This window comes from Lathamus discolor, chromosome 3 (genome assembly GCF_037157495.1).
Source record: "Lathamus discolor isolate bLatDis1 chromosome 3, bLatDis1.hap1, whole genome shotgun sequence".
Classification (NCBI taxonomy): Eukaryota; Metazoa; Chordata; class Aves; order Psittaciformes; family Psittacidae; genus Lathamus; species Lathamus discolor.
Genome location: NC_088886.1, coordinates 85,171,385 through 85,197,821, shown reverse-complemented (window position 1 = coordinate 85,197,821; position 26,437 = coordinate 85,171,385). Strand labels below are relative to the sequence as shown.

The 26,437-nt window shown below is 37.4% G+C and overlaps 1 protein-coding gene across 16 annotated transcripts in view; it reads right to left on the bottom strand.

Annotated features, from left to right (window-relative positions):
- ZNF385B (zinc finger protein 385B) overlaps positions 1-26,437 on the bottom strand; it is a 168,031-nt gene that overhangs the window by 3,347 nt on the left and 138,247 nt on the right. For all 16 annotated transcript variants that reach the window (XM_065670208.1, XM_065670209.1, XM_065670207.1 and 13 more), the window contains 3 exons: positions 21,926-22,088; positions 2,511-2,756; positions 954-1,132 (listed from right to left, as the gene is read on the bottom strand). In XM_065670208.1, coding sequence (XP_065526280.1) covers positions 954-1,132; positions 2,511-2,756; positions 21,926-22,088 — 588 coding nt within the window. The remainder of the gene's footprint in view (positions 1-953; positions 1,133-2,510; positions 2,757-21,925; positions 22,089-26,437) is intronic.

Here is a 26,437-nt window from a genome sequence, read left to right as displayed (position 1 = left end):
AGCTTTGCTAAATTAAACATAACAATTTGGAGCACATCAAATAGAGAATCAGAAGCTAATCAAATACAGTGAGTTCTGTGATCCGAGACAGGCTCTGCAAATTATTGATATTTTGGTTGGTATTTCATTTTTCCACATGAGGAGCTTTGAACCAGGCAGAGCTGTAATCACTAGGTCATAGGAATATTTGGAAGCGGGAGTTAAATTTCAGTCTCACTGATGAAGTTCAGTCATATAAATAATTCAGTATTAGCTGAAGGAAGAACCGGGATCCAGGGATATGTCTACCCCATGCAATTTAATACTGTCTTAGAGATAACTGAAATAAAAGGGAATGAGAGAATACATCCACAGAGCACAGTACCATCCTGTTAAGAGCTTCCTGGTTAGGTATCTGTATTGGCACAGCTCTGAACCCAGGGCTAATTGGCTCGGACAAAGCAGAGCTGCATGTTCATACAGCTACACTGTTAATGATAACATTACTCTACACAGTTCAGACACATCTGCAGTATTACCCTCCTGCTGATTGTCCTAAACCAATAGATTCAAGTCACATTCTCCTTCTCATATAGTATTAGTAAGTATCCCAGCAGATGGAAATAGCACCAAAATGGAAATCAGGGAACCTCAAACTAGAATTTCTTCCATTTAGGAGACCAGAGTTCAAATCTCTCTCTTGAGGAAGCATTTAAAACTGGATTTGCTATGTTATTCATTGATACTGACACCTTGTCCACCTCTGCTTTTTGGCTATTGAGCCCACATTTTACCAGCTGAAACAATTAGCTGAACTAGACCTATAGTGAACTACTTAAAATAGTTGTGGGGTGACAGAAAAGAAACACTAAGTTCACTTTTCACCAAAATATCTTCACACAGACCTACACCCCAGCTACAATACTGCAATGCAATTAAAATCAGCAAAGGATCCCCAGATACATGCAAGCTACCTGTTTAAGTTGTATTTCTGAATTGACATGGACATCACAGATTTCACAATGAAATGTCTTGTTCTGCAGTCCTGAGCCTTTACTGCCATTCTGCACCTTCAGACGGGATCCAGGTCGAGGGTAAGACTTGATGGGACCAGCACCATTCCGAGCCTCGACCATAGTCTTGTGCTTGGACCCTAATGGGCAAGGAGGTGCTCGTGAGTTAATGAACAGCAAGATACAATTATGTCCATTGATGCTGGGACTTTCTGCAACACATTTGTCTTCAAGACAGAATGATTCAAATCACCACAGAATGGGGCTAATGATGAATCTGGTTTAGGTCAGTGTAGTTTCCACTCTGGGGGCAGTGTGTGGCTCTATGGCCAAGATGTTTGTTCTTCTGCCTAAATCCATATAGCTGGTGAATCACAAAAAAAGGCGTAAGTCAAGAGTGGGAGAGGAACCACAGCAATCACTCAAAACCTGCCTAGGAACACTAGTATTTCAGTAAGTATCCTCTGATTTGGAAAAAAATGGCTGCTTTGGCCATTTCAATGGCTTACAGCTGTAAAACCAGTTTGACTGGTTTGTTAACAAGCTTTACACCACCAGCACACCACGGAACAGCCAGAGCACACTGGGAATGCTGCTTGTGGCCTTTTAAAGGGAGCATATCTAATCTCCAATAATCAAAAGCTTCTAGGACATCTAGGAAATCTAAGGATCCCAGCCTAAAATCATATCCAAAATGTCTATAAATTGTGCCAGAAAAACCCCAGAGATAGGTGAAATATGAAAGAGAACTCATATTAGAAACCTTAGTGTTACGAAAACCTCTATGATCATACCATGATCTTCACTATGGAGGCATGAAGATAGGCTGAGGAAGTTGGGGCTGTTCAGCCTGGAGAAGAGAAAGCTGCTTGGAGACTTCATAGCAGCCTTCCAGTATCTGAAGGGGGCCTATAAGGATGCTGGGGAGGGACTCCTGATTAGGGACTGTAGTGACAGGACTAAGGGGTAATGGGTTTAACAGGGGAAGTTTAGATTGGATATAAGGAGGAAGTTCTTTCCTGTTAGGGTGGTGAGGCAGTGGAATGGGTTTCCCAGGGAAGCTGTGAATGCTCCATCCCTGGCGATGTTCAAGGCCAGGTTGGACAGAGCCTTGGTTGGCATGGTTTAGTGTGAGATGTCCCTGTCCATGGCAGAGGGTTGTAACTAGATGATCTTAAGGTCCATTCCAACCCTAACTATTCTATGCTTCTATGATGCTGACTAGGTAACATGACCTTGATGTTACCTTAACAGGATTTTGTCAAGGTTATAGAGTATCTGAAGGATGGTTAAAAAAAGAATAATTGAAGAGCTTTAATACAATATCAAACACCATACATGAAATTGTCATTAACAGAAATGTTTTTGTAACTTGCCATTACAAGTTTCAACTGAAAGATTTTTCAACTAAAAGATTCTTTAGTGAAATGTGGCTACTACAGTGCCAGAAAAACAGCTTGTTGCACTCTGTTTTAAAGATGGTAACACACCACTGACTTGCACTGTTTGCATACTCACCTGTATTGTGGGCTTCTAGTTGTGACAAGGAATTCACAGCCACTTTGCATAATGAACAGTAAAGTAGTTTTTTGGCTTTTTCCTCTTCAGACTCAGAAACTGTGTTAGCAGCTCCATTCGTGCTCTTGGAAGATGAGGCAGGTGTTACAGGCGCCACTGCCGCCGCTCCAGGTTTGGGAAGAAAAGGACCCGTTTCTGTACCAGACTGCTGACTTGAACTGTTGGGTTTTGCTTTCCCTTTATCTTCTAAAAGAAGCAAAATACGTATGTCACAATATGCTGCACACAAAATTCACACAGTAATAGTCCTGTGGTTTTAGTGACCCTAACACAACAGGGGACTAATTAATCTCATTTTATACAGGACAGCAGCATCTTTGAAATCTTGTTAAAATCCTACCACGAAAATGTGTAATTTGACAAACGGGGTGATTTTCTTGTTTTAAAGGTTATCAGTGAATACCAATGACTTCAACAAATTCATGCCAGCTGCTGTTGCTGTCATGCTGCAGGTCTGACCTGTTGAAAGGAGCCCAAGGAGCCCAAAAGACAGCTAGAGTTAAGGAATGGAGAGCACAGATGTGAGGCTTTCAATGGGGATTACAAAAATATTTCTGAAAAGCAATATAGTTGCTTTTGGAATGGCTCCAGTTTCTCAGAGTCACCGGGAGGACACTGAAAGGCTCAAGAACCACCTTGACATAGATATCCCTCATTTCAGTTACAGGAGTTAACAATGGTACTACACTACACACATAAACACAGCTGCTAAAATTTTGTGTTTCTTTCCACAAACAATTCCCCATGTATCTGGAGATCAGATGGCTCCGATGTGCATTCAGTGCACTCCTGTATCACTTCACATGCATGAGTCAATCATCTGTGCTCCTATGAGACAGGTAGGCAGGTATTACTTCATTTCACAGATGGTGATCGCAAGGTGAGAGATTAAATATCCCAACTGTGCCTAAACTGGAAGTCTGTGCCAGAGCCAGTATTCAAATGTTCCTTGTGTACGTGTTGTCAGCTACATGAGCTCATTGCATTTTAAACTATTCAACTGCAGGCCTTGTGACCACAAGCCATACTAGTTGCCAACAGTAAAACAAGCTCAGCTATTATGAACATGGGATGGGAGGGGGACAGTACAGCGGTGCTGGTATGAGCGACCCTGACAAAATGGGCATAAGAAATGATTGTGTAAGTGACCTATTGCCACCCTGAACAATAGGAATCAAATCTTATTACTTAAATAAGTACTACCTAACAGCAACTTCTTAAAAACTACTTACATCCCATTTTAAACCTACGGCAGTTTTAAGCAGCGTTGAACTTCTTTGAAAAACCTAGGTTCTATTTTGAGCTTTTGGTTATTTTTAAATATGGGGCCTTGCACTTCATGTTTACAAAGACCAAACTTTGTCTCAACATAACTGTATCAGGCCAATGTTGTGCTACCAAGAATTCTGTAAACAGGACTTTACCCCCTCTAACAAACATGTGAGAGTGCATATGAACCATGAACAGGCATCCTGAAACTAAAACCCACAGTTGTTGGCTTATTTTCCAGAAGTGCATCGTAGTACATCAATTTTAGACTGTCAAAAAACATGAGAAAGAAAATTCTAATAAAAGAATTATTGTTTTTTAAAAAAGCAATAAAAATACTTTAAATTTACATGATATGAACTATAACATTGTAAATGATCAAGTACTAAGACTACTATTGGGACCAAATTAAATATAAAAACAGATTCTGAATGTATTTTGGTTGATAAAGTATGACAAAAGAAAGTGATGTTAAATCACTGTTCATAGACCATTCCATTTTAATGTCTCTGTATGATGTAGTAAGTTACATCTGCAAAATCTAAAACATAATATTTGACTTGTGAGTCTTCGTAAAATACACGGTTTTAATAAATAGCATTTGCTAACATTCTAGATTAAAGAATTTTCAATATGGAAAGTTCTCAGAGGTGCTAACAAAAGAAAACACACTAAACTGCTGTTATTTGTGAATTTACATTATAGGAAAATAGACTTCTGGTTGTTCTATGCAGTATTATGCCAGACTGCAAAAGGCATAGTACCAGGATACATGTAAACCTGAGTGCAATAAAAGAATGTCCCTCAGTGCTTTGCATTATAGAATTATAGAATCATAGAATAGTTAGGGTTAGAAAGGACCTTAAGATCATCTAGTTCCAACCCCCCTGCCATGGGCAGGGACACCTCACACTAGACCATGCCACCCAAGGCTCTGTCCAACCTGGCCTTGAACACCGCCAGGGATGGAGCATTCACAACATTGCAGGCCTTAAAAGAATAATATACCTGCAGAACTGCAAGTTGTATGTTAATATACAGGGACTACACTTTTAATTTGTTTTTTAAATGTTTCCCACATTTGTGGGTTGTTTTGTTTCTCATTTTGGTGTTTTGGGGGGTTTTGTTTGTTTTTTAATGTAAGCATAAACATTTGGTGCTTTTGAACCACTTTCTGGAGACAGAAATAATTCCTTCCTGTGAGAGAGAACAGGAGTGGGGCAGCAAGAACCCCAGATGATGCGCACCGGGATGGACCCCTGGCCTGAGAGACTACCTCACGTAGCAAGAGCACCATTTACACTCTGGCCTGCAGCCCCTGACCTTGTGGTTCAAACCGTCCGCAAAAAGAGGGAGCAGATTTGTATTTCTTTGTTTTGCCATCAAGCGTCTGTGCAGTGAGATTCTGAGCAATGGACTAAGATCCATTTTACACAGGCCACCAATTACTACCTCAGAGTAATGATTTTCCATTGCTGAATCTAACAGATGATTGAAAAATGACAGATTTCATTCCCTTCTTCTCCTCACTTAACCAGCCACCAGCTGATATAGTATGTCAATTTTAAAAATATTCCCTAGGTTTACAGTGTTTTCATAATACAAAGCAATTCTAGAGCACATAATGCACAACAAGCTAACAAGAAAACTTCTAGAAAAATATAAGTTATCAGCATCCAGCTGGGCTCAATTCTGCCAGTATCGCAGCTTTTGGAAAGAACCTCAGTTCACATAATAATTCCATCATTTGGAAAGCTTCCTGACACAAATAAGCTCTTCATTGATGAGGATGCATAAGGAGAGATGTACACTCCTCTATGAATTAATGTTTCCTTCCACCATTCTAAATATTTAATGCAGAACATCTTCAAAGATCATAATTGTAAGGTTATTATACAGTTTAACTCCCACAGAAAGTACACGGAGCTAAGTGCATATTTGTCACTGCAGTGGGGCCAGAACTGGGTTTTCCTGGCTTCTAAACTCAGAAGATTGCACTTCTCCAAATGCGTTTTTGATAACAGCTTATGTGTTTTCAATTCACAGAATTCAAAACACCATTACTTACAGTTTTATGTTTGAGGCAGAAATGCCAAGTATTCAACTGTGCAAAGCATAGGAAATGCAAATCACATGTATATACAAAGCCCAAAGAAAATTACTCTTTTATTTGTACTTACAGCACAGAGCTAACAAATAATATCTCCACGTAGAAACCAGAAATGTAGCTGTTAATGCCTGTACACATATACACATATACTTCCAAACTGTAATCACCATCTGAAATACATGTGGATGGCTAGATGCAGCTGTAGGATTATAGTCATCTTGCTATTTCTGAAGGCAAGTGTTATTCAGAAAAGGCTCAAATTTGCTCCAATTTCCACCTGGGCCAAATCCACAAAGCCCAACAGAGCCAAGCAGAGGTCAAACAAGTGCATGAGCAAATTCATCCTGCCCAGAATCAGGGAAGCACCAGCTTCTGCTGCACAGCTCATCAGAGCACAGCTGGAAGCATGAGACCACAGTGGTATCAACCCCCTCCCAGACAACTGTAATTGTAATTCAACCTTAGTCAGGGTCAGGTTGAAATGCTCGTATCGTAGCTCACGTGCAAGAGGTCCATTGAAAATCTAGCCTTCACTGTTGCACTGTATCCAGCTATGCTATTTTTCAACACAGAAAGGCCATACTTCATCTCTGCTAAATTCCTGTCTTTAAATTAAGTCTCCCTTTTCCTCAAGACTCTGGAGAAGTAAATCAATGGTTCTTACTGAAGCCTGAATTTATTTTGAAATAGAGCCCAAGGCCAAAAATAAAGCAAGCTAATTAAGTATTGCTTTGGGCTCAGTAATATCTTGTCGCCTACTTACACTGTTTCAATTCTGCTTTGAAGCTGTTTTCACGTATTTCTGGTTGTTTGCCTTATGTTTGTGTCAGCACCATGTTAAAATTCAAGACTTATTTATCTAATTAGCACTGCCTCATTTCAGCTGTACATAACAAAGCCAGAACACAGTACACGATAACATCTGACAGGTCCAAATCCATCAGGTTCTAGCTTCCAGTGTAGGACCAGCTGAAGTGATTTAATGACCTTTACGGGTCATGCAACTCTCACTACAGTTGCTCTCTACAGACTCTTCACTATAGCATAAAATATAGAACCTACCTTTTAATACTGGAATCCTACTTCAGCAGGATTCAGTTTGCCCTAGCTCAAAAAGGGGCAAAAATATTACCATAAAACTCACTCTCATTGACCTCAACCTGCATCTCTTCTTTCCAGTTATTTTTCTCCTGGTGAACAACTGAATGTGAATGTTCTGCCCCAGTTCGTAGTCTGGCAATGAATTCAGTCCGTTCAGAAAGCAAAAAGAATGCTTTCTTTTATCCCCCTAACCATTCCATTAAGCAGTTCAGTTTATAAGGTACCTTTAAGAGAGTTCACTTTGTTTACTTTGTGATTTGTATGAAGTGTTTACAATTTTATAACGTATACATATTTGTACATTATGAAGTTATACTGCAAAATGATCTCCTACCATAGCAAAATGTGCTTATAGGTATTGCTTTCTAGAATTAGGAAACAACATCTTTTATTTTTCAGTGACAGTAATGATTTTGGTGCATGTTAGGCAGAAGTTCTAATTGGAGTTCATAATGAAAATATACATGCTATTTTCAATAGAAAAGTAACTTAAAGTTCAGATCCTTAATTCAAAATCAAGATTCTAACAAAAATAAAAACAAGGAGAATTCCAAAACTACTGTAGAAATCCAGAAATTCAAATGATAAAGGTTTTCTGTATCAATACTACTCCTTTCTGTATCAATACTACTCCTACTACATCCCGCAACAGGCCTATCTGCACAGTTTTTATCAGTGAAGATACACAAGACATAACTTTGCATAAACTGTTTCACAACAGCTTGTTCAAATAGCAGTTGAAATTAAAAGATTATCCAAGGTAAAGATACACTTGCAGGAACCCTTTCCAACACATACGATAAAAGCTTTTAGATACAAAGTTCTGCTATGATCCTAAAAACCCTTAAAAAACTGCCAGGTAAATTGTCTGCCTGTAGGTATAACAAATAAACCTGCTCTTGCTGTGATGGTAGCTGAAGAAATAATATTTCACTTAAAATATATATTTTGAGTGTGTCAGCATATGATAAAAAGTATAGCTTTATACCTGCCTGTCTCTCTTCTCCACCAGAAGCTGGGACTACTAGCTACAACTTGTGCTGAAGCACACAGACAAAGAACCTGGGACAGCCTTTTAGAGTGGCACTGGCTGCAATAATGGCAGCTTCCCACTAGCAAGAGACCATGTTTATGACCATGCATTGCCAGGCTTCAGCTTCACAACTTGCCTTGTGCCAGGTCCTTCACTGCATCCCCCAGCTGCAGGCACTGAACAGCAGCCATACACAAAGTACTCACCACGTAAGAGCAGCACAGACACTGCAGAGTGTCCACTGCTGCTCTAGACAACCCTACACTGAAGCTCTTTTTGAGATATTTGCTCATTTCCCATCCTAGAAACAGAGATTTGTTTTTATAAATCTTCAACCTGCTTGCACAACAGAACATACTGCCAGGTTAAAAAAGAGCATAACAGAAAAACTATTTTCAGCAGTCTAGATACTTATTATTCTCCTTCATAAAGGTGAGAATATAGTAAATACTTCTGCTCTTTTTCATCTTTAAAGACTTGAAGCAAAGAGCCATGCAATTTCCAGCATAAACCATCTGCATTAGGAGAAACACAGCAACAAAATAATTTACTGTGTAACTCAATCACTGCATGGTTATCAAGGATATACAACCAGTGAGCAGAACCGATGCACGGTTAGATTCAAAACCTTTGGTGCAATCAGCCTTATTTACAGTAGTATGCTACAATACCACAACACTACTAGAAGAATGGCACTTTAAAACACAAACAGCCTGATGACTCAGAATACTTTCAATTAATTTCTGTCTACGTCACTCATACAGTAACTAAACCAAAAGTGAAAGGAAGGGTTTATGTTTTATTTATAGGTTACTAGAAATGTGATGCAAAGATTGTCAAATGGTGGCCTTGAATTCATATAAGTTGTTGTCCTGGGTTTAGCAGTAGCAGCGCTGTGTTTTGACTTTCAGTCTGGGAACAGAGCTGATAACACTGATTGGTTTTAGTTGTTGCTAAGTAATGTTTATTCTGGCTAAGGACTTTGTGAGTCTCATGCTCTGCCAGGGACGAGAGGAGGCTGGGAGGAAGCAGAGACAGGACACCTGACCCAAACTAGCCAAAGAGGTATTCCATACCACAGCACATCATGCCCAGGGAGGTAACTGGGAGTTACCCGGAAGGGCACGGGCTCTCCTTGGGGGGCATCGAACTCGTTCAGTGGTGGTATTGTATTCTCCTCTCTTGTTATTTTATCTTATCATTATTATCATTGGTGGTAGCAGCAGTGATTTGTGTTATACCTTAGTTACTGGGCTGTTCTTATCTCAACCCCTGGGAGTTACATTCTCTTGAGTCTCCTCCCCATCCCTCAGAGAGCAGGGAGGGGCGGGGGGAAAAGGAAAGAAAGAGGGAGAAAGGGGGTGGGGGGGGGAGTGAGTGAACAAGCTGTGTGCCTCGGTTTAAACCATGACTGTTGTGTTACAGGAAACTGGTATCAGTTTGAAGTGTTGATTTTGGAGAGTAATTGAGACTTAGAGGTAAAGCAAACATATCTCCCAAACCAGCAGAGCTGTACTAAGTGAAATGATTTTCAGGTTCTCCCTATAATTTCAACAGCTCTAAATATGCCTATGCATACTGGGCTGCACTAAACAACCTTTGAAGCATGCAATGACTGCAGAATGGGAAGAGAAAATCAATTAGATTTTCAGACTATCATATAAACTGTGTAGCAAAGGTAAAATCAGTTGCATTAATTATAGCTATATCTATTTCAAGAGATTTTGCTGAAAAGCTTATCATTGTAGCTAAATTGGCATCAATAAGCACAAAATAAAAATGTGCTTGTTAGAAAACAAAATTCTCAGTTAAAATTTAACATGTTAAATGCTTCGTACATATGACATTAAACTAAAAAGTGACACTTATTTCCCAGGATGTTTTTTCTTTCTACACTTCTTTACAAAATATGCTCATTGACAATGCTGAAGAGAGGCAAGTTACTTGATATGACTAAAATCTATCGTTTGACCTAGCTGTTCTAAGCTTTACGCACACAGAACAATAAGGTGGTCCCCTGACCAAGTGATTTCCAGTTTAAGAGCAGAGATCAAAGCTGCAGACAGATACGAAATCATCAGAGAGACAGAACAACCAGCTGCCAACACAGGCACTGGTGTGGCAGCCAAACTTCTCTAAAGCCTTTTTCTGTTTTTCAATCCATTATAGAGAAAGATATTTTCAGAGGTAATAATAACAGAAGTAAGTTTGGCAGATGTTTGCAGGGAGCTCTTTACAAATAGGACCAGGAAAAGTTAAGAAGCTGTCTCGGAAGCTGGTTTCAGTGTCTGATGGGTGATAGAAGCAAGTCAGCATCTTCAAAGTACATTACAAAAGACACACAAAGTTATAGAGAGCTTTGAAAGTGAAGAATATGAAGAATTTGTAGAGAGAAAAATCAGTAGCTGTACTACAAAATTTTGTAACAAAATTTGCAGCATTTAAAACAAAAACATGAAAGTAGAGAGATCACAAGGAGGTTACAAGCCTGATGGAAAGTAATTAAGGGAGATGTTAAGAAACCATGTCAACCCTTTGCCCTGAAATAAGATATGGAAGGAGAAGATCATCTATGACAAAATTAGTAAAAGGACAAGAAGGGCCTCCTTCAATATATTAGCAGAAAAGCTACTGAAAAAAAAGGCAGACAACAGCTCTGGTAAGAAAAACAAGTTTCAAAACACTGCTCTTCACAAAATGTCTTATCTTCTGCTGGGTCACATTGCTATAAAAGAATAAAGCATGCACTTAAACAATTAATTATCCATTTTATAAAGAAAAATATGAACATGACGAGTAATATATGCCATAAAGGCAATAGCAGACAAGCAATTAAGTCAGTAACGGTCACAACCTTTACAGCATTTGAGAGCACCCTGTCCTGCATCTCAGAATCACTCAAAAAACCCCAACAAAGAGCATTACATTATTTATTTCTTGACACTCATTAAGACAGAGTTAGCTAACTTTGATAAGGGAATTCAAAATCTTTTCTGTTTTATCTCCACATTTGCTGAATAATGAGACTCTAATGGCTATCAAACAAAATACCTACTTTCTCACCAGTTGTGCAGTCTACTGAGAAATGAGGCTGAAAAACCCGTAGGGCTCTGTTCTAGAAAAATTCCACTGCAAATTTACACGCAAATCAGACAGCAGAGCATATCTATTAACCCTTTGATTACCTTGAGTTTTTGTAAGATGTCTTTATAGTACTTCAGGCCTGTCTGAAAAATGGGTAGGTATTATATAACGAAAGGTTGTTACATGAAATAAATCTGCTTGACACATTCTAAAGACAACCAATTTTTTTTTCTATACAAAGATGAGAAACAAATGGAAGCTATAAATATAAAGCTTTTCATCTGAAACAAAAATGAGCACTGAAATAAGCTACAACATATTTTCTCAAGATACTGAAGCTACATCAGAAAATGTCTGGATGGCTCTGCAATATTGAGCGAACGCTTTAGCAAGACTGATTATTTGATTAACTGCATCACTACCCTCCAGCAGGCTGAGCTGAAGTGTATTTTCATTTCAGAAGTATTGCTTGCTTGGCTATGGTACAACTGTGATGTTGATACTTAATTTCTTAGATATTTCATTTCTGATTTGGTATACTAAAGACTCCAGGGAATTTTCTCATGAAGGAACTTGTTATTTTTTTTAGAGTACAAAAATATTTGCAACTGATCAGATTTAAGGTGTAATGTTACAAAGGTTTGGTTTTGAAATTTTGGATGGGTTTAATTTTTATGAAAGCAGACTGATGAGAATTAGGAAATATTAGAGGCACACACAGTTTTTCAACTGTAAAATCTTGGCCTGCAGATCTATTTCTGCACCTATTTGTGCACCTTTCTGAACAGAGACTGCCTGCTTCTTCAATTACTGAGGTGTCTGGGATGATCCCACTATATAACCTACAACTTTTAGTCAATTCTTTGTACAGCTGGGGATTCTTGGAGAATTATTTTTGGTTGGCTAGCTTCTGGTTTAGATCTGGTTTAGTGACCAAGATCAAGGAAATACTGGGTGCACCCACTGAAGGTGTGTGTGTGGTGTGGTTTGAAATATGCTGGTGCATACATAAACAGCATATATCAGAGTAACAGTGCAAAAGTTGTTGTATATTGACAAAGGACATTTCCATTTCAAAAATCTCTTATTAATATTTCAACACAATGCAATTTCTCTGTGCAAAACCAAGAGGAACACAGAAGGTTGTGCACTGTTAACCAAAATGCAGGAGTGTATGTACTATGTCTGGAGTAAACTAACTTGAAGCAGCTTTTGTTACACCTTCATTTCACCTGCTTGTCTTCAATTCTGCTTTTTTAGAGAATGCGGGTTATATAGGACTTCCCTTTTCCTCATTTTAAAAGAGATTAATACAATTTCTTCCCCCACACATGGCAGGGGGTTGGAACTAAATTATCTTTAATGTCCCTTCCAACCCAAACCATACTACAATTCTGTGATCTGGTTAAAAGTGTATGTTTTTGCTGGATAAACTTTATCTTTTTTGATAGCAGGGACCTATTATTTTGTAAATGTTTTATACTCTCATTATAGACTCTACCACGTTTATTGTAGAGGTCCTGGAATGCAAACTTTCTGTAGCACTGCACTGTCTTTTTAACATTTTAATAATATAGGAATGCTTAGAAAAATAACATTCAAAGATTACAACAAACATACTGTATTCTTCCCAGACATCCCTCACTTCCACTTAAAAATGTCTTGGTTCATCTCCTCAATTATAAAAATAACATTACTCCTTCATCTGTGTATCTGAAATATATTACTAGAAACACATTGCACTCGCCATTCGTGGGAAAAAAAAACCTACCCACAGCTGCTAAAGTCTTTTGGAACCCAATACAAAATTTATAGGTGTCTCAATAAATGAGTCAAGAAGAACTGATAATCTGTATGCAAGTATGTTCTCTCAGGCCCATGTTTGAACTACTTTCTTGGTACCTGCCCAGACAGAACTGCCATTGAAATTAACTATGAAACATTAATCTTCGTTTAAGTTAAATGACATAAGTAATTGTGCATTCTCACTGACTTCTGTGCAGGTTTGCCTGAGAACTGAGAGTTTTAAGTCATGCCTTCAAGATTTGACAAACAAATCGGGTTTCAAATAGAACTATCTAACAGACACCAAAGTATTTTCACTCTCCTTGAAAACATGTAACAATGAAATAATAGGTAACCTATTGTTTGTATGTATAATTTTTATCCTTTGAAATGTAGTATAATTCTCATACCAAGTCAATAATGCAGCTGCAGAACTAAGGCTGGAAAGATGAGAAAGGAAGATTTTTTTCAAAAGGCCTATTTAAATGTCTGATATGCCAGCCGTGGATATTTTCGCTTTTGTTTTTGATTCAAGATCTCTGAACGTTCTGTATCAAAATCAACTCATCAACTTCTTGGTCTCACAACTGCCTGCCATCCCCTAGCAACATGCATTTTTCTTTGTGTTCTAAATGCTGCTTGCATTTCTGTTACAAAAACGAAGATAATTACGAGTAAAAGTAATATCTACAAAAACAAAACAAAACCAATCAAGCCACATTACTGGTTGTGTGGAAGGTGCCTCTAGACCAGCCTGTACTCTGAGTGGTCTTCTACTTAATTTCTCAGTTGATGAGAAATACAGAAAAAAAAAAACTCCAGCAGCCAGCCAGTTTTCTCCAATTTTAAATACATGTTTCCAGAAAAAAGATTAAACAATAGAACATTTATCTTGTTTAGGTGCAAAACCAAAGCGTACTGAAGACACAGCACGGGGCCTGGCTCATTTTACATTTGAAGATTAAATTCACTTAAAGGCTGACAGAAAAGGACGATATTTAACTAAAAATTTACAGACTCAACACAACCTTTAACTTTGGCACAACTGGACACAGACAAAACTCCATTCAGCTACTGCCTGTATGATTAATGGCCAGCATTCTGTGATTATGTGAGAAAACTAAATGTCTGGCATCAAAAGAATAGCCTTACCTCTTGAGCAATATATTTCTTTAATACACTGAAAGTATTAGGTACAGGTAAAGCTATTCCTCCCAGACTTGTTAAAAAACCAACAAAACCAGCGGCTGTCTTATTTTGAGAGTTTTCTATTCTAATGGATTTAAGAGGCTAATTTCAGTCCTGTGTCATCTAAAAAAACCGCAAACCCCATGGGGCTTGGTTCATGAATTAGTTTTTTCTTAGTCAAATAATACTGTCATTTGTCATCAAAAATAATCATCTTCAGGTGACAGAAGGGGATATTTTATTTCTCCCATTTTCAATCTTTACAAAATCTCATCATATAACCCTCACTTCTTAGTATACTTCTCGTTACTTTTCTTCCTAACAGAAAACTGGAAAACAGATTAGTGACATTGGTATCTCAGTCTTAACACTTTCTGTCAGCCACTTCTTTTTTGTCACTTTCTTGCCTTCTCCGTTTCATTCCACCAGACTCAAGAACCCTTGTAATAGTATGCTGTAAAGACAATGATGAGTAAAGAATGATGTGATACATAATAGTTCTGGTAGTGACACCTCTCTGATATTATGTCCTCTATGGAAATATACACACATATGCTAGTATTACTAGTTATTTCATATTCATCTTGCTCTGTTAGCATCATCATCATCCCATCCAAAAGAAAAATTTGGATAATTTGTAGGCACATCATTAGCAGAACAAGCATGAAAAATATATGCCTAATCTCACAATATAAAAGATGTGTTTAAAGACTCGATCTATATAAATGTATTCTTCAAATGACCACAATCATGTAGCTAAAAAAAACCCAACAAACCCAAACCAAAAATGGAAGCTGAAAGTATCCGCTCTGCTCCCACTGTCCAGCAATATTAATAGAGTCAGTCATGCTTGGCCTAATGCCTGTCTTTACATTTTTGCAAATTAAGAAAAACTTAATAAAATTTTAAGGATGCTAATGAAAAAATATGCAATGAAATTCCAGTTTTTAAAACTGGAAGAAGTAATAGTTTTAGTGATAGAGGACTGACGGATAAATTCTCTTACTTCATCTTACAATGTATTTTTGATGAAGAGCTTATGCTTAAGTTACTGCAGCAGAAAAAGCTTACCATTTCTTCAAAACAAAATCCTGCTTGCATATTTTTCTGATTGATATAATAACTGGGGAAAGAACAGATTGACCTTTTTCAACTTGAACAAGAACTGCAACAGCTCATCAATGTAATTGTGTCAGCCTAAGAGCTCATTTTTCAGTTAATGGCACCTATAATCAGTTTTCAGTAGAGGTGCAGAATTTGATATGTGCTAGTTCACATTATTACGAAGAGGCTGAAGAAACCACTTAAGACTTCCAAGAGCTCCCAGGAGTTTATCAACACCAAGATGTGGAGAATGACTGCTCTTCCTTTCAGGTTGTAAAAAACACACATGGCAAAGATGAGGCTTGAATAACCACTTTTGAAAAGTATAAATAGTAAGAGTGACAGGGAAGGAAGTGTTTAAAGATCTAAACTATTATAATGATTTCCTGTTAATAGACTTTGATTTGCTAATTATCCTTTTGGCTAACCTTTCATCCTAAGAGCATAAACTAAACAGCAACTTCCTGAATCAGCTGCTGAAATAACCCACACAGAAATGCCTGGAAGCTATTTACTACTAAATCCAATATAGGCATTACGCGTGTCACTGACAGCGTATTTTACATACCAATACTGATAATACAATGTTCATAGAAATATATGCATGGTACTTTCATTAGTGTGTCTGTGATAAATTTATGAGTATTCATTTTATTTTATATTATCAGCTCTAAAAACTCTGTGGTCAAGCTGCAAATTCTTTACCATGCCTTTGCCTCTGTTTTGGGGACAGCTTCAACAGGCAGCAATATACAGTGATCTTCAGATGGCTGTGAAACATTCAAAGAAAACCAAACGTACCATCCTCAGAGGGTTTAAAGAAAAAAAGCCCTTGAAATGATTCTCCTTGGTGGCTAAATCCGATTGACTTTACTACTTAGCTGAACATAAACTAAAGCCTTTATCTAACAGATATATGCCTGTGCTTAGCAGCCACTATATGAATGCACATAAACACAGATACATGATTATTTTATAGAGCATAACTTCAGCAGAATTCTTTAAGTAAGCATAAATGTAAAGGACTGATGAGGCTCATCAGTAGCTTTTGATGGAGACTAGACATAATGACAAGCATCCCTGAGGGGTGTTAAGAGAGAAATTCTAAATATGGCTCATTGACATTGAGGGACAGAGAGCCATACACGTCCTTATTGTGTTCCTGTCCTAGACCCTCTCTCTCTCTCCCTGCCCCATCCACAAAATTCAACTTTCTCACAACATATTTTGAGGTCTAGAGCACTTGGGTAGAATAACTGCCCTAAAAAAACCCTAACCTTCGAGGTTCTTATAATGATAACTTTATGACAAATACCCTAGAATTCCCTCAAACAGATATAATCACAGTTCAGCAGTGGAGGCTGCGTGTTTCTATCTCCAAGCTATTGCTGAAGTACTATCTAAAAAAGTTTTGCTGAAGCTAAGTAAACAAGCCATTCCTTTAAAATTAGTGGAAAATAAGGTGATAAATGAAAAGAAATGTTAAGGTGAAAAAGGATTTTGTAAGAGAACTGGTATATTTTTTTAGGATTTAAGTACAGAGATGCATATGGAAAAGTTTAGAATTTAAGCATTGGCAGAAAGATTTTTAAATAAGCAATGAAAGCAACATGACTAAGGGAGTGTCCTGATGGCAGACTTGCAAAATACGAACCGAGCCCTCCCTTGGGACATGACACCTCATCAGTAGCTGATGAATAAACAGCACTGGTAATTGGGACACTGGAGAAATCCAACCCATCGAAATCTTCCTGAGTAAATGTGATTCAGTGCTCTGCACTCTACTTCAGGAGCAAAAGGAAAAACCAGTTTCTTTGTCAAAGCACCACAGAAAGCCCTTAATGAACTAAAATCCACAGATAAGACCTCCAGGTCAACTTTTCTAAGTCTCATAAAACTTGGAGTTGGCAGTCCTGTCTAATGTGCCAACTAATCACCATATGTCTACATGACATCAAGTGGCATTTATTAGGTCCATCAACATGTCTGAGCTGTTTCAAAATGTGAGCTAGCCCATTTAGTGTCAGACACTGTAAGGCACTCCAGTATGACAACGTTTCTCAGAACAACCTCCATATGGTTTTAGTTATACAGCTGTAATGACTGGAATAACTCCTACAGGGCCTGCTTAGGATCGAGAAGCTGGCAAACAACTTTGCAGTCACATCCCTTTCCTGCTGTCCTTGCCATACACAGCAGATCAGCATATGACTGCTCATGTGCTGGAATGTCATCACCATGACCCTGTGAACTGCCCTGAGACACAGCTACTGAATAAAGTACTAGCACGAGGGGTCGAGATTTGAAACAGGATCTAGCAATCGGCCTAGTTAGGTGCATAATTTTGTCTATTCCTGTACCAGCTGAACAAAAAGGAGTTTTCATAGCGCATCCAAAGGGTTTATTTGTACCTGCCAAGTACAGGCTAGCAGAGACTTCTGCTCTTATTTGAATGAGGACAGAGCTTGAAATGTTTGTACCTATCATTTCACAAAAAGACTTCCCTAGCACAGAGAAAATAGAGCATATTCTGAATGGATCAAAGACAGAGGAAAACAAGCAGATGAAAAACAAAAAAAAAAAAAACCAAAACCAAACAAAAAGACCTCACCCTTACTTTTATAATCTGAAACCTGGTTTTGACTCTTTAGAGTAGTTCAAAACACTTGCATCTACTTCCTGATTTTTATATCAAAGCAAAATGCAAAGAAGGTGATACCACATCATCTGTCTGCTTCATTTTGAACCATTTATTTTGATTTGGAAGTATGATCAAAGTATTCCTCTTTGCTTGATAAGTAAACAGTGACATTTCAATCCAGTTATTAACATATGCATTCCTAAAGGACTCATCACTGTAAGCATCTAGGCTATGCTAACCTGGGATCACAGACACCATCTATTGCATTCTCAGAGCTATATTTAGAACACACTCTAAATATTCTAAACTGTGTTATGTACTGGTTACTACCCATGCCCTTTTCTAAAGCAATGCCATACATATATGCCATAAATATATGTATACTTCTGTGTGAAGCCATCTTAAAAATCCTGGGCTTCCACAGGGAGGGAAAGGAATCTTCGCCTCACATGAAAGAGCAGCTCCCAGCCCTGTTAACACAGCTGTTCTGTAACCACATCTCAAAGCAGCTACAAAAAATCTTACAGTGTAACAGCAGTGTTTTTCTACGGTATGAAACTGTTCTATAACTATTACTAGACTTTTCCAAGGTGGTTAGAGAAACTGTCTGGGAGACAGGTTATGAAAGGGTCCCCTAGGGACAACTCCAATCTACAAATACACATTAGGACAAGCAGACATGATCCAACAAGAGGCAGGGGAACAACCACCTTGTCACACATCATCTTTAACATTTTCTTCTTGTTTGCAGAAACAGTGACCAGGATAGGATGGGGATACTTACAAGTACCAATAAACAAGTATTTTTTAAATGGTGAAGAGTGGTGTGCTTAGCAAATGAGATCACACAGTAGTCCAATCACATTAGGGTGCACAACTTGCGCAATCCACCATCAACCCATCGATATCCACTTACCTGAAGTTGCAGCCAATTCAGCAGTACAGTGTGGGAACTGCAAGCCGTCCTGTTCCTGCTATATGGATAACTGAAGAGGAAGAAGAACTGCTAATAGTGCACCTGGGTATTGAGTAAGCCAGGGAGTGTTTGGGTGCAAAGTTGGGCTGGGAAGCAGCCTGGGGAGTGATTGTTTATAGAATGGAATTTATAGTGACTGAAAGCAGTCACTGGGAATGATGTAGCTGCTGTTTGGCTTCATGGCTCAGACCTGTATCTGTATGCTATATATTAACCATGCTTGAGTGAATAAAGTAGAACTAGTTGTGAAAGCAGTGTGTGTGTGTGTGTGTGTGTGTGCTTAGCCTCTTTCTTTACAGACACCGCAGTAGAGTACCATGGCTTTATCATCGCATGTTTGCTGATGATCAATTTACAGAAGTAATTTCTGAGTCATAATATATTATTAACATCAACAGGGAAGACCATTCTCTCACAATTTGGGCATCTTCATGCTAAGGCTGAGTTCCAGAGTCACCCCTTACCATTTGGCTGTGGCCACTTCTATCTGCAGGAGCCCACATTCTTCAGGAAACGTCCCAAAAGACCTTAAAGATTAATTTAACATTTGTAGCTCTACCAGTAGCCAACTTCTCAAGTTGAAAGGAACAGCTGCAGAGAGATCACTGCATCATAAGTTTTGAAAAATAAGGACTAGATGAATTTGGGTTTTCCCTTTGATAGATTCATCACACAAGCTGAGCTAACAGTGAAATTATTTTTCGTGTTACTACTACAACAGTGACTTCTGAGAAATAGGTGTTTTGGGTGCTGCATGTGACCTACAGAAGACATGGCTGTGTAGCAAACTGAACTTGACATTTTAGTTTAATATACAGAAACTGTTCAGTCTGGAGAGCTCCAGATCATTTATCATTATGTCATTCAAAATGACAGCACATCAAAAAGGCTGCTATTCATGCCTGTTGTCTCCTTTTAATAGCAGACTTTTGTATGAGAATAGTAAATTCATTTTATGAGTTCACTATAATACTCCCTTCCCGTTCTTCACTAATACCGGTGAAAATACAGTAAGTAAAGGAACACAAGAACTGAAAACTGTCTTCTCTGTTTAGCTTCTCATTCTCCTCTTCCACACCCAAGGAAAGACACCAGGAATGACTTATTTCTTGATGAACATTTCTCAAGAACTTAGCAATCTACCAAAGTACAATGGCTAAACAACAGCTCTGCAAGTAGTGAAATTTAATTCCCTTCCTTGATTCCATTTAGTCCTTACCTTACATTCTTCTCATAGAATGTTTTCAGACCTACACTACACATAAACACTCTCAAATCCCCATCCTGAAATGAAACATAGTGCCTGGCTAGTCAGCCACCTAAGCAAAACAGAGCTCACACTGCATGATCTTTCAGGATGGACCATAAGTTAAGGCATCTCTTCTACCCAGGTGCCAACTTTCATCAAACTTACAGAACCTTCATTAAAACCTCTGCATCTCGATTTTTTTTTTTTTTTGTCTCTAGGCAATATCGTCAAAGTTGTGAAGAAAGGCCCAGGGAATAACAGAGATAAGGACAGATGATAAGACAGAAGTCTCATTTCTTCTGGAAATCAGGAAAAAAAAAACATGGCCAAGAGTACAACACACATGAACTGAAACTCTAAGTATTAGAAATCTTTTAAGAAAAAATAAAATACACCTATACAGTCACTATATAGTAATAACCTATTTCTCAGAGAATGGAAGCTGTGTTAAAATATTCAGGAAAAAATGGTATCAGTTAATCTGCTCCAAGGCAAAAAAAAAACCCACCAAAAACCCCAACCCTCCACTGATTCCCAGAAGCAACACAGCGATTGCTGCAGCTGCAATAAGCATTATTTTAAAGAACTAAACATATGTTAAAGAATAGATGAACAATAGCCTCTGGAAGTGGAAGTATAGCTGAACAAAATGATAGTTTTGTTTTAAGTCCACACCCTGGTAAAAAACCCAATCTCCAAGCCCTTCCCACCTCTGTGACCAGCATTCCCCTACATTTATGGAGAATTTTCCGCTCCAGGTCCTCCCAAACATCCCATCTGCAATCCACTGTAGAGTTGTAACAAGCTCCAAGGAGCCTCCCCTCCACAGAGTAACATGTAACATGGCTTGTTTACCTAAAGACTTTACTTGGATTCATTCATGTTACCTGTCTCAAACCTAAAATGTGATTTGCTAGGTGAATCGACCTAAAATTTGGGACCTATTGAAGTTGCTAAGGTCCCAGACAGTTTTAGTGCTGCTGTGAAGTGAGCAGGGTGACAAATAGTCATTCTTTGTGGTGTGTCAGAAACCTGTGTCATTCACTTTATGGCATCTGAGTCAAGCTCAGCTCCGGTGAAGAGGAAAATAAATGGCTACCAAGGCAGGAAAGAATTTATCAGAAGCAGTCCATTAGACCAAGAGTTGGTTAACCCACTGTTAGTAGTATGCATTCTCCTGAATAACAAGAGCAGGATTTCACAGTGTCAGCAAGTTCAGGCAATTCTCCTATTTCATTCAGTAATACAACACTAACAGAGCAGAAAGAGACTCAAGCCCCTCCACTGTAATTAGTGTTACTGATATTCCTCAGATTACTAACATGGAGGAAAAATAAGGAAAAAGAAGTGATGTTGAAGCACTAATGAGCTGTTGTAGTCAGGAAATATCCATGCCATGAGGCTTCACTACATTTCTGTAGGTGTGTTTGAGCGATATTATCCTACTCAGAAAGGAACAATTTCTTACAAAAGTTTCTTATACTTCAGCTAAACACACACACCTCAGACTTGCCCCTCCACCCACATCCATCCATTAATATTGTCATATAAACAACATCCATACTTTATATAAGAGTAAATTTTACGAGTTAAAAAAAAAAAAAAAAAGGCTTTAGCATTCAGGGACACCAGGTGCTTCACAGATGTGAAAGAGCACTTTGATAATATCAAAAGCAACCAATTCTGTACAAGAAAGCACAATAAACAGTTTAGAAAGCACAAGTCATGGATCACTAGCATGCAACCAGATTTTCTTGTGTAAACACCAAAAAAGGAGAAAATAAAGAATGTATAGAATAAAAAGTTTCCATTGACCTGATTTGTCAGAGATGTTGGCTGTGACTTGCGTGGTGGAGCAGCTTGTGTTAGCCTTTGCGCTGTCCTTGGGAGAACCAACTTTGGGTTTATTTTTCGTTGCCTCTAGTGCTTTGACCTTCTTGGCATGTTTACTTCCTTTGTAGTGGGCCTCGGCCTGGCTCTACAAAGGAGAACAAATCAGGCTCACTTTTTCCTGAACTTCGGTATAACACAACGGATGACAAGGCAGAAATGTGACACTTTCAATAGCAGGCACCATGGTATTCCACCTCTATTTTAGTAGCTTTATACTGTTTGCCTAGATGTAAGTTCTTACAAATTCAAATGACAGGATTTTAATGACTAGTACATATTTTCAGTAACTCAGAAAAAGAGGCTTTGAGATTAGGTAAAGCTCTGTCACTCGTAATTCTTTGCTTCCATCATGTTTAAAGATTTAAAGCACTACATAAATGTAAACACATCCAATTGAGAAAGATCCTACTCAGTTTTCATGTACTGTTCCCTAGTCTTTATCGCTTGTAGTTAGAAAGATGTACCATGCTGTAACATGATTAAATAATCCATTTTTCCTTCTGTTTGATCTAGTACAAAAGTCAAAGTATCTTCATTGTTACAGTAACAGCAATTGAAACAGGCACTAATGACATTATGATTTCACTATTAAGAAGTTCAGTGAAGTCATAATGTCGTTAGGTATAAAAATAAGGAACTACATGCTTAATACAAACTCCAAAGATTGGAAATTTCAGCTAATGAATTCAAATGTTTCTTGGCTTATTAAGAAATGAATTTAACAAAAATGGTTAAGAAACATAGTTTTATACAAAACAGTCTATTTTCATAGCATTATATTATTCAGTAATCACTTTGTGTTATTAGTATTTCCAAATATAATTTGAGAAAATTGAGACATACTACTAGGTGCCTCTATTGAAGGTTACATATTAACTAAAAAAGTTAATATTGTAGCTTATTTCAAAGTAAAACTCTCAGAGAAAGCATGCTTCATGTAACCAGATGACCACACCTTGGCACCTGGCATATAAAAACATCAGTGCAAGTAAACTTTTCTATGTTCATGCAAAACTACATTCTCTCTCTTCAACTGATTAGGATTACTTTATTTAGTTCACTGTGTTAAATGAAGCGAGCCATGAAACAAGTCCACATGCTTTTGATAAAAAGCAACTATAACATCTAAGATGTTTGAATTCTGTAAAGAGTGCTGCCGTAATTAGGACAATTATTTTAAGATCAGCAGAAATAGGCATTACAATACAGTCACCTTGGACAGCATGTAATAAGAGTTTTATCATATGGTAGAGTGTAAAGTGAAGAATAGAAACAGCTGGACCAGAAAAAAGAATAGACAGTGTGTTGGAGTCCTTACAAAAATTATATTAACTGTTAAAATTGATGGAGAACTGCTGCTAAAATAGAGGGGTGAAGTTTTTATACACTAAGGCTTATTAAGTGGTTGTACATCCTGAGAAACAGTACTTTCCACCTTGAAAGGATAGTGTATTTGATATATTGTGGCTGTATCCTTCTATAGATTTCAGTAAGCAAGCCTACAGTAAGAAAGGCTGCTAGGTAAATTTGACCTTGAATTATTTTTAAACTGAGATTATTTAAAAAAACCCCATTATTATAAAAACAGTAAAAAGTCCACTCATCAACTGCTATTGAACTATTTCTTGATTTTAAAACCTTTGAAATATTAACATGTGTATAAACACAAATAAAGAAACAACTAAACATCTATACCACTACGTACTATGTGCACTACTTTAAAGGGACACTTGTCAACTTCTGGGCTGGACCTCTTCAGTTCTGAATGTGGGTAGAGGAGCACAGATCTGTTTGCACCCTGTTATGTCTATGGGTCTTATGCAGACACAAGAGTCTCACCCTGTATTCTCTCCAGCCTTGCTGGGTTTTGCCTGTTTCTCTTAAGCTTTACTGTTGCTACATGCTGCACCGGAGGAGTTTTTGCATTAACAAAATTAAACAAACTATTCACATGGTACAGTGTACAAAAAGTGGAGCTAAAATTTGAGGTATGTATATACACTTTTCACTCCAATACTTTTAATTCTAAATAACAGCAGGTATAGGATTTTCCACTCAAGCATTCTTAAGTTGATGATGTCCCTTTAAATATTTGAACTCTATGCTCTGCGCATATGTGTGCTGTTGATAGGATCATATGCTCCCTGAGGCCAAAGCTATGACGGCAGAGACATAAGTGCACTCAAGAGAAAGACTTAGTAAGTCAATTCCTTGATAATAAGCCTTTCTGCTGATATTTGCAATAATAATGCCTGCAATATCAGTAATAACCTACTACAGTCTTTGATTCCCTTCATTCAATCCTCATATAGTGTACATGAGACCTGTTGAGAACAAACAAGCCCAGGCAGAATTAAAATGACGATTTCCACAAATGCAAGCAAATCCTCATGGAAACACAGTGAACGGACTCACTTTTGATGTAAGTTTTGTAATTATTATAATCTTTTTATTGTCAAATTCATAGTTGCACATTATAAGACCAAAGGTATTGCTATGACCATCTAAGCAGGGCTTCTGAAAATACCAGCCTTTTTCAAAACTATTTGAACTTCCATATTCCTTTGGGGGAAACAAAAATCTCCAGCTTTGATTTTAAAGTAGATAGGGATAGAAAATCTACCTTCAGTAAATTGTTGCAGTGCTTCACTTTGCCAGTTAACTACATACCATTCATTTCTATACTGAATTTGTTTAGTTTCAACACCCAGTGACTGGATTTTGTTAAACCTTTGTTTTTTAGGCTCTTTCAGCTCATACTTGTTGTCCAAGTAGAAACACAGACACTCTTTTCAAACATGAAGGAACATTCCTTGAGGTACTGAAGCAACATTTCTTAGCCATAGAAGCACTATTTTCTAACCCCTTCAGATACACCAGAAGTTCAGAGTTTCCTTATTATCCACTGTGGGGTAAAAGTTGCCTTTTAGTAACTGAAATGCGATATCAACACAGAGCTGTGTTTTGTGTAATCGTGTTGCAAAAAGCCATTAAGAATTTTCTGGAGTCATACTAAGCAAAAGAAAAAAAGCATTCCTGTGTGAATCTGAAATTGGAATGCAAGTTCTGATTATTATGGTACCAATTATTCTGATTATTAAAATCCTGATCATTACTAACCCTAGTTTTACAAAAAATATTTGCACAAGTACCACATTAAAGGCTCCAAGTCCCATTTAAAACTTGTTTCCAACACAAACATAGCAATACAGGACAGGTTACAAGCTTTGAAACATACATCATTGGAATAATAGACACATCTTTGAAATAAGCTATGACAAAAAGTTTTCCTTAAAATTTTCATTTCATTTGCTTAGATTATGCAAAAGAAGTTCTGTACATACAGGGTTTAAAAGCCACATGTACAAAAGAAAGTTAATTTACCAGTTTTAACAAAAAACCTCAACAAAATGTAAAATTAAATTAAGAGTAAGTATCTTAGGGATGCAATATTTTAAATGGATACTGAATGTAATTTTGATCATCATTAACATTAACTAAATTATGTAAAACTAATTCATGCAAATCCCACACCATCAAAACAATATTTGAGAAAATAAAAATGTTAGGACAAGACAAAGTAAAGACAAGTAACCTTAATGAATCTCGCTATACTCATGTACCATGATGCTTTTTAATTACATAATAATTTATTCCAGTGTATAGGGCTGCATTTACTGTATGGACGAATCAATTCTACAGTAAAATTATTTACCTGTGCCACAATTCAATATTGTTGGAATATTTAATTTTTTATTTCAAAAACACTGAGTTAAATTTATTCCTTATATAATCAAAATTAAACATGACTACTGAACTTTTACTATTATAATTTTTAAATGAAATGCTTACTAAGTTAAGGAGGACACTTTTTTAAGAAGTAGAATAAGAAAATAGTTCAAATGAAAGAACTTCCTACCTAAAAAAATATATACATATCATTTCCACTTGGTTCTAAGTGACTGTGGTGTACCAGCTTGATATATACACATTGCAACATTTTAAATGGAATGCCCCTACTTATTATAAAGTATAAAACGTCATAAAGTACTGGCTAGGAAGATTTAAGGAAAAGGAAAAGCTTTAAGCGGAAATAAATGTGACGCTACATACTAGAATGCAAAAATAATATTATGCTTAAATCTGAGCATCAGGATGTTAAACTGTGAGACTACATAGAATACATTAACCTTATATGCTAGATTGCATTGAATAAAACATGAACAATGCAAATCATCATCTACATGTAAACATGTTTTCTAAAATAAATGTACCATTAGCATATTACAGTGCTTAAAATAACCTTCAGTAGTTTTACGTTGCCTAAACTTGAACCTGTGTATATGTATAGATATGTATATCTATAAAAAACTAGGTAACCAGGAAACATACAGATCACACAGACTGATTGACAGTAGTAGTACCTTTAAGAAA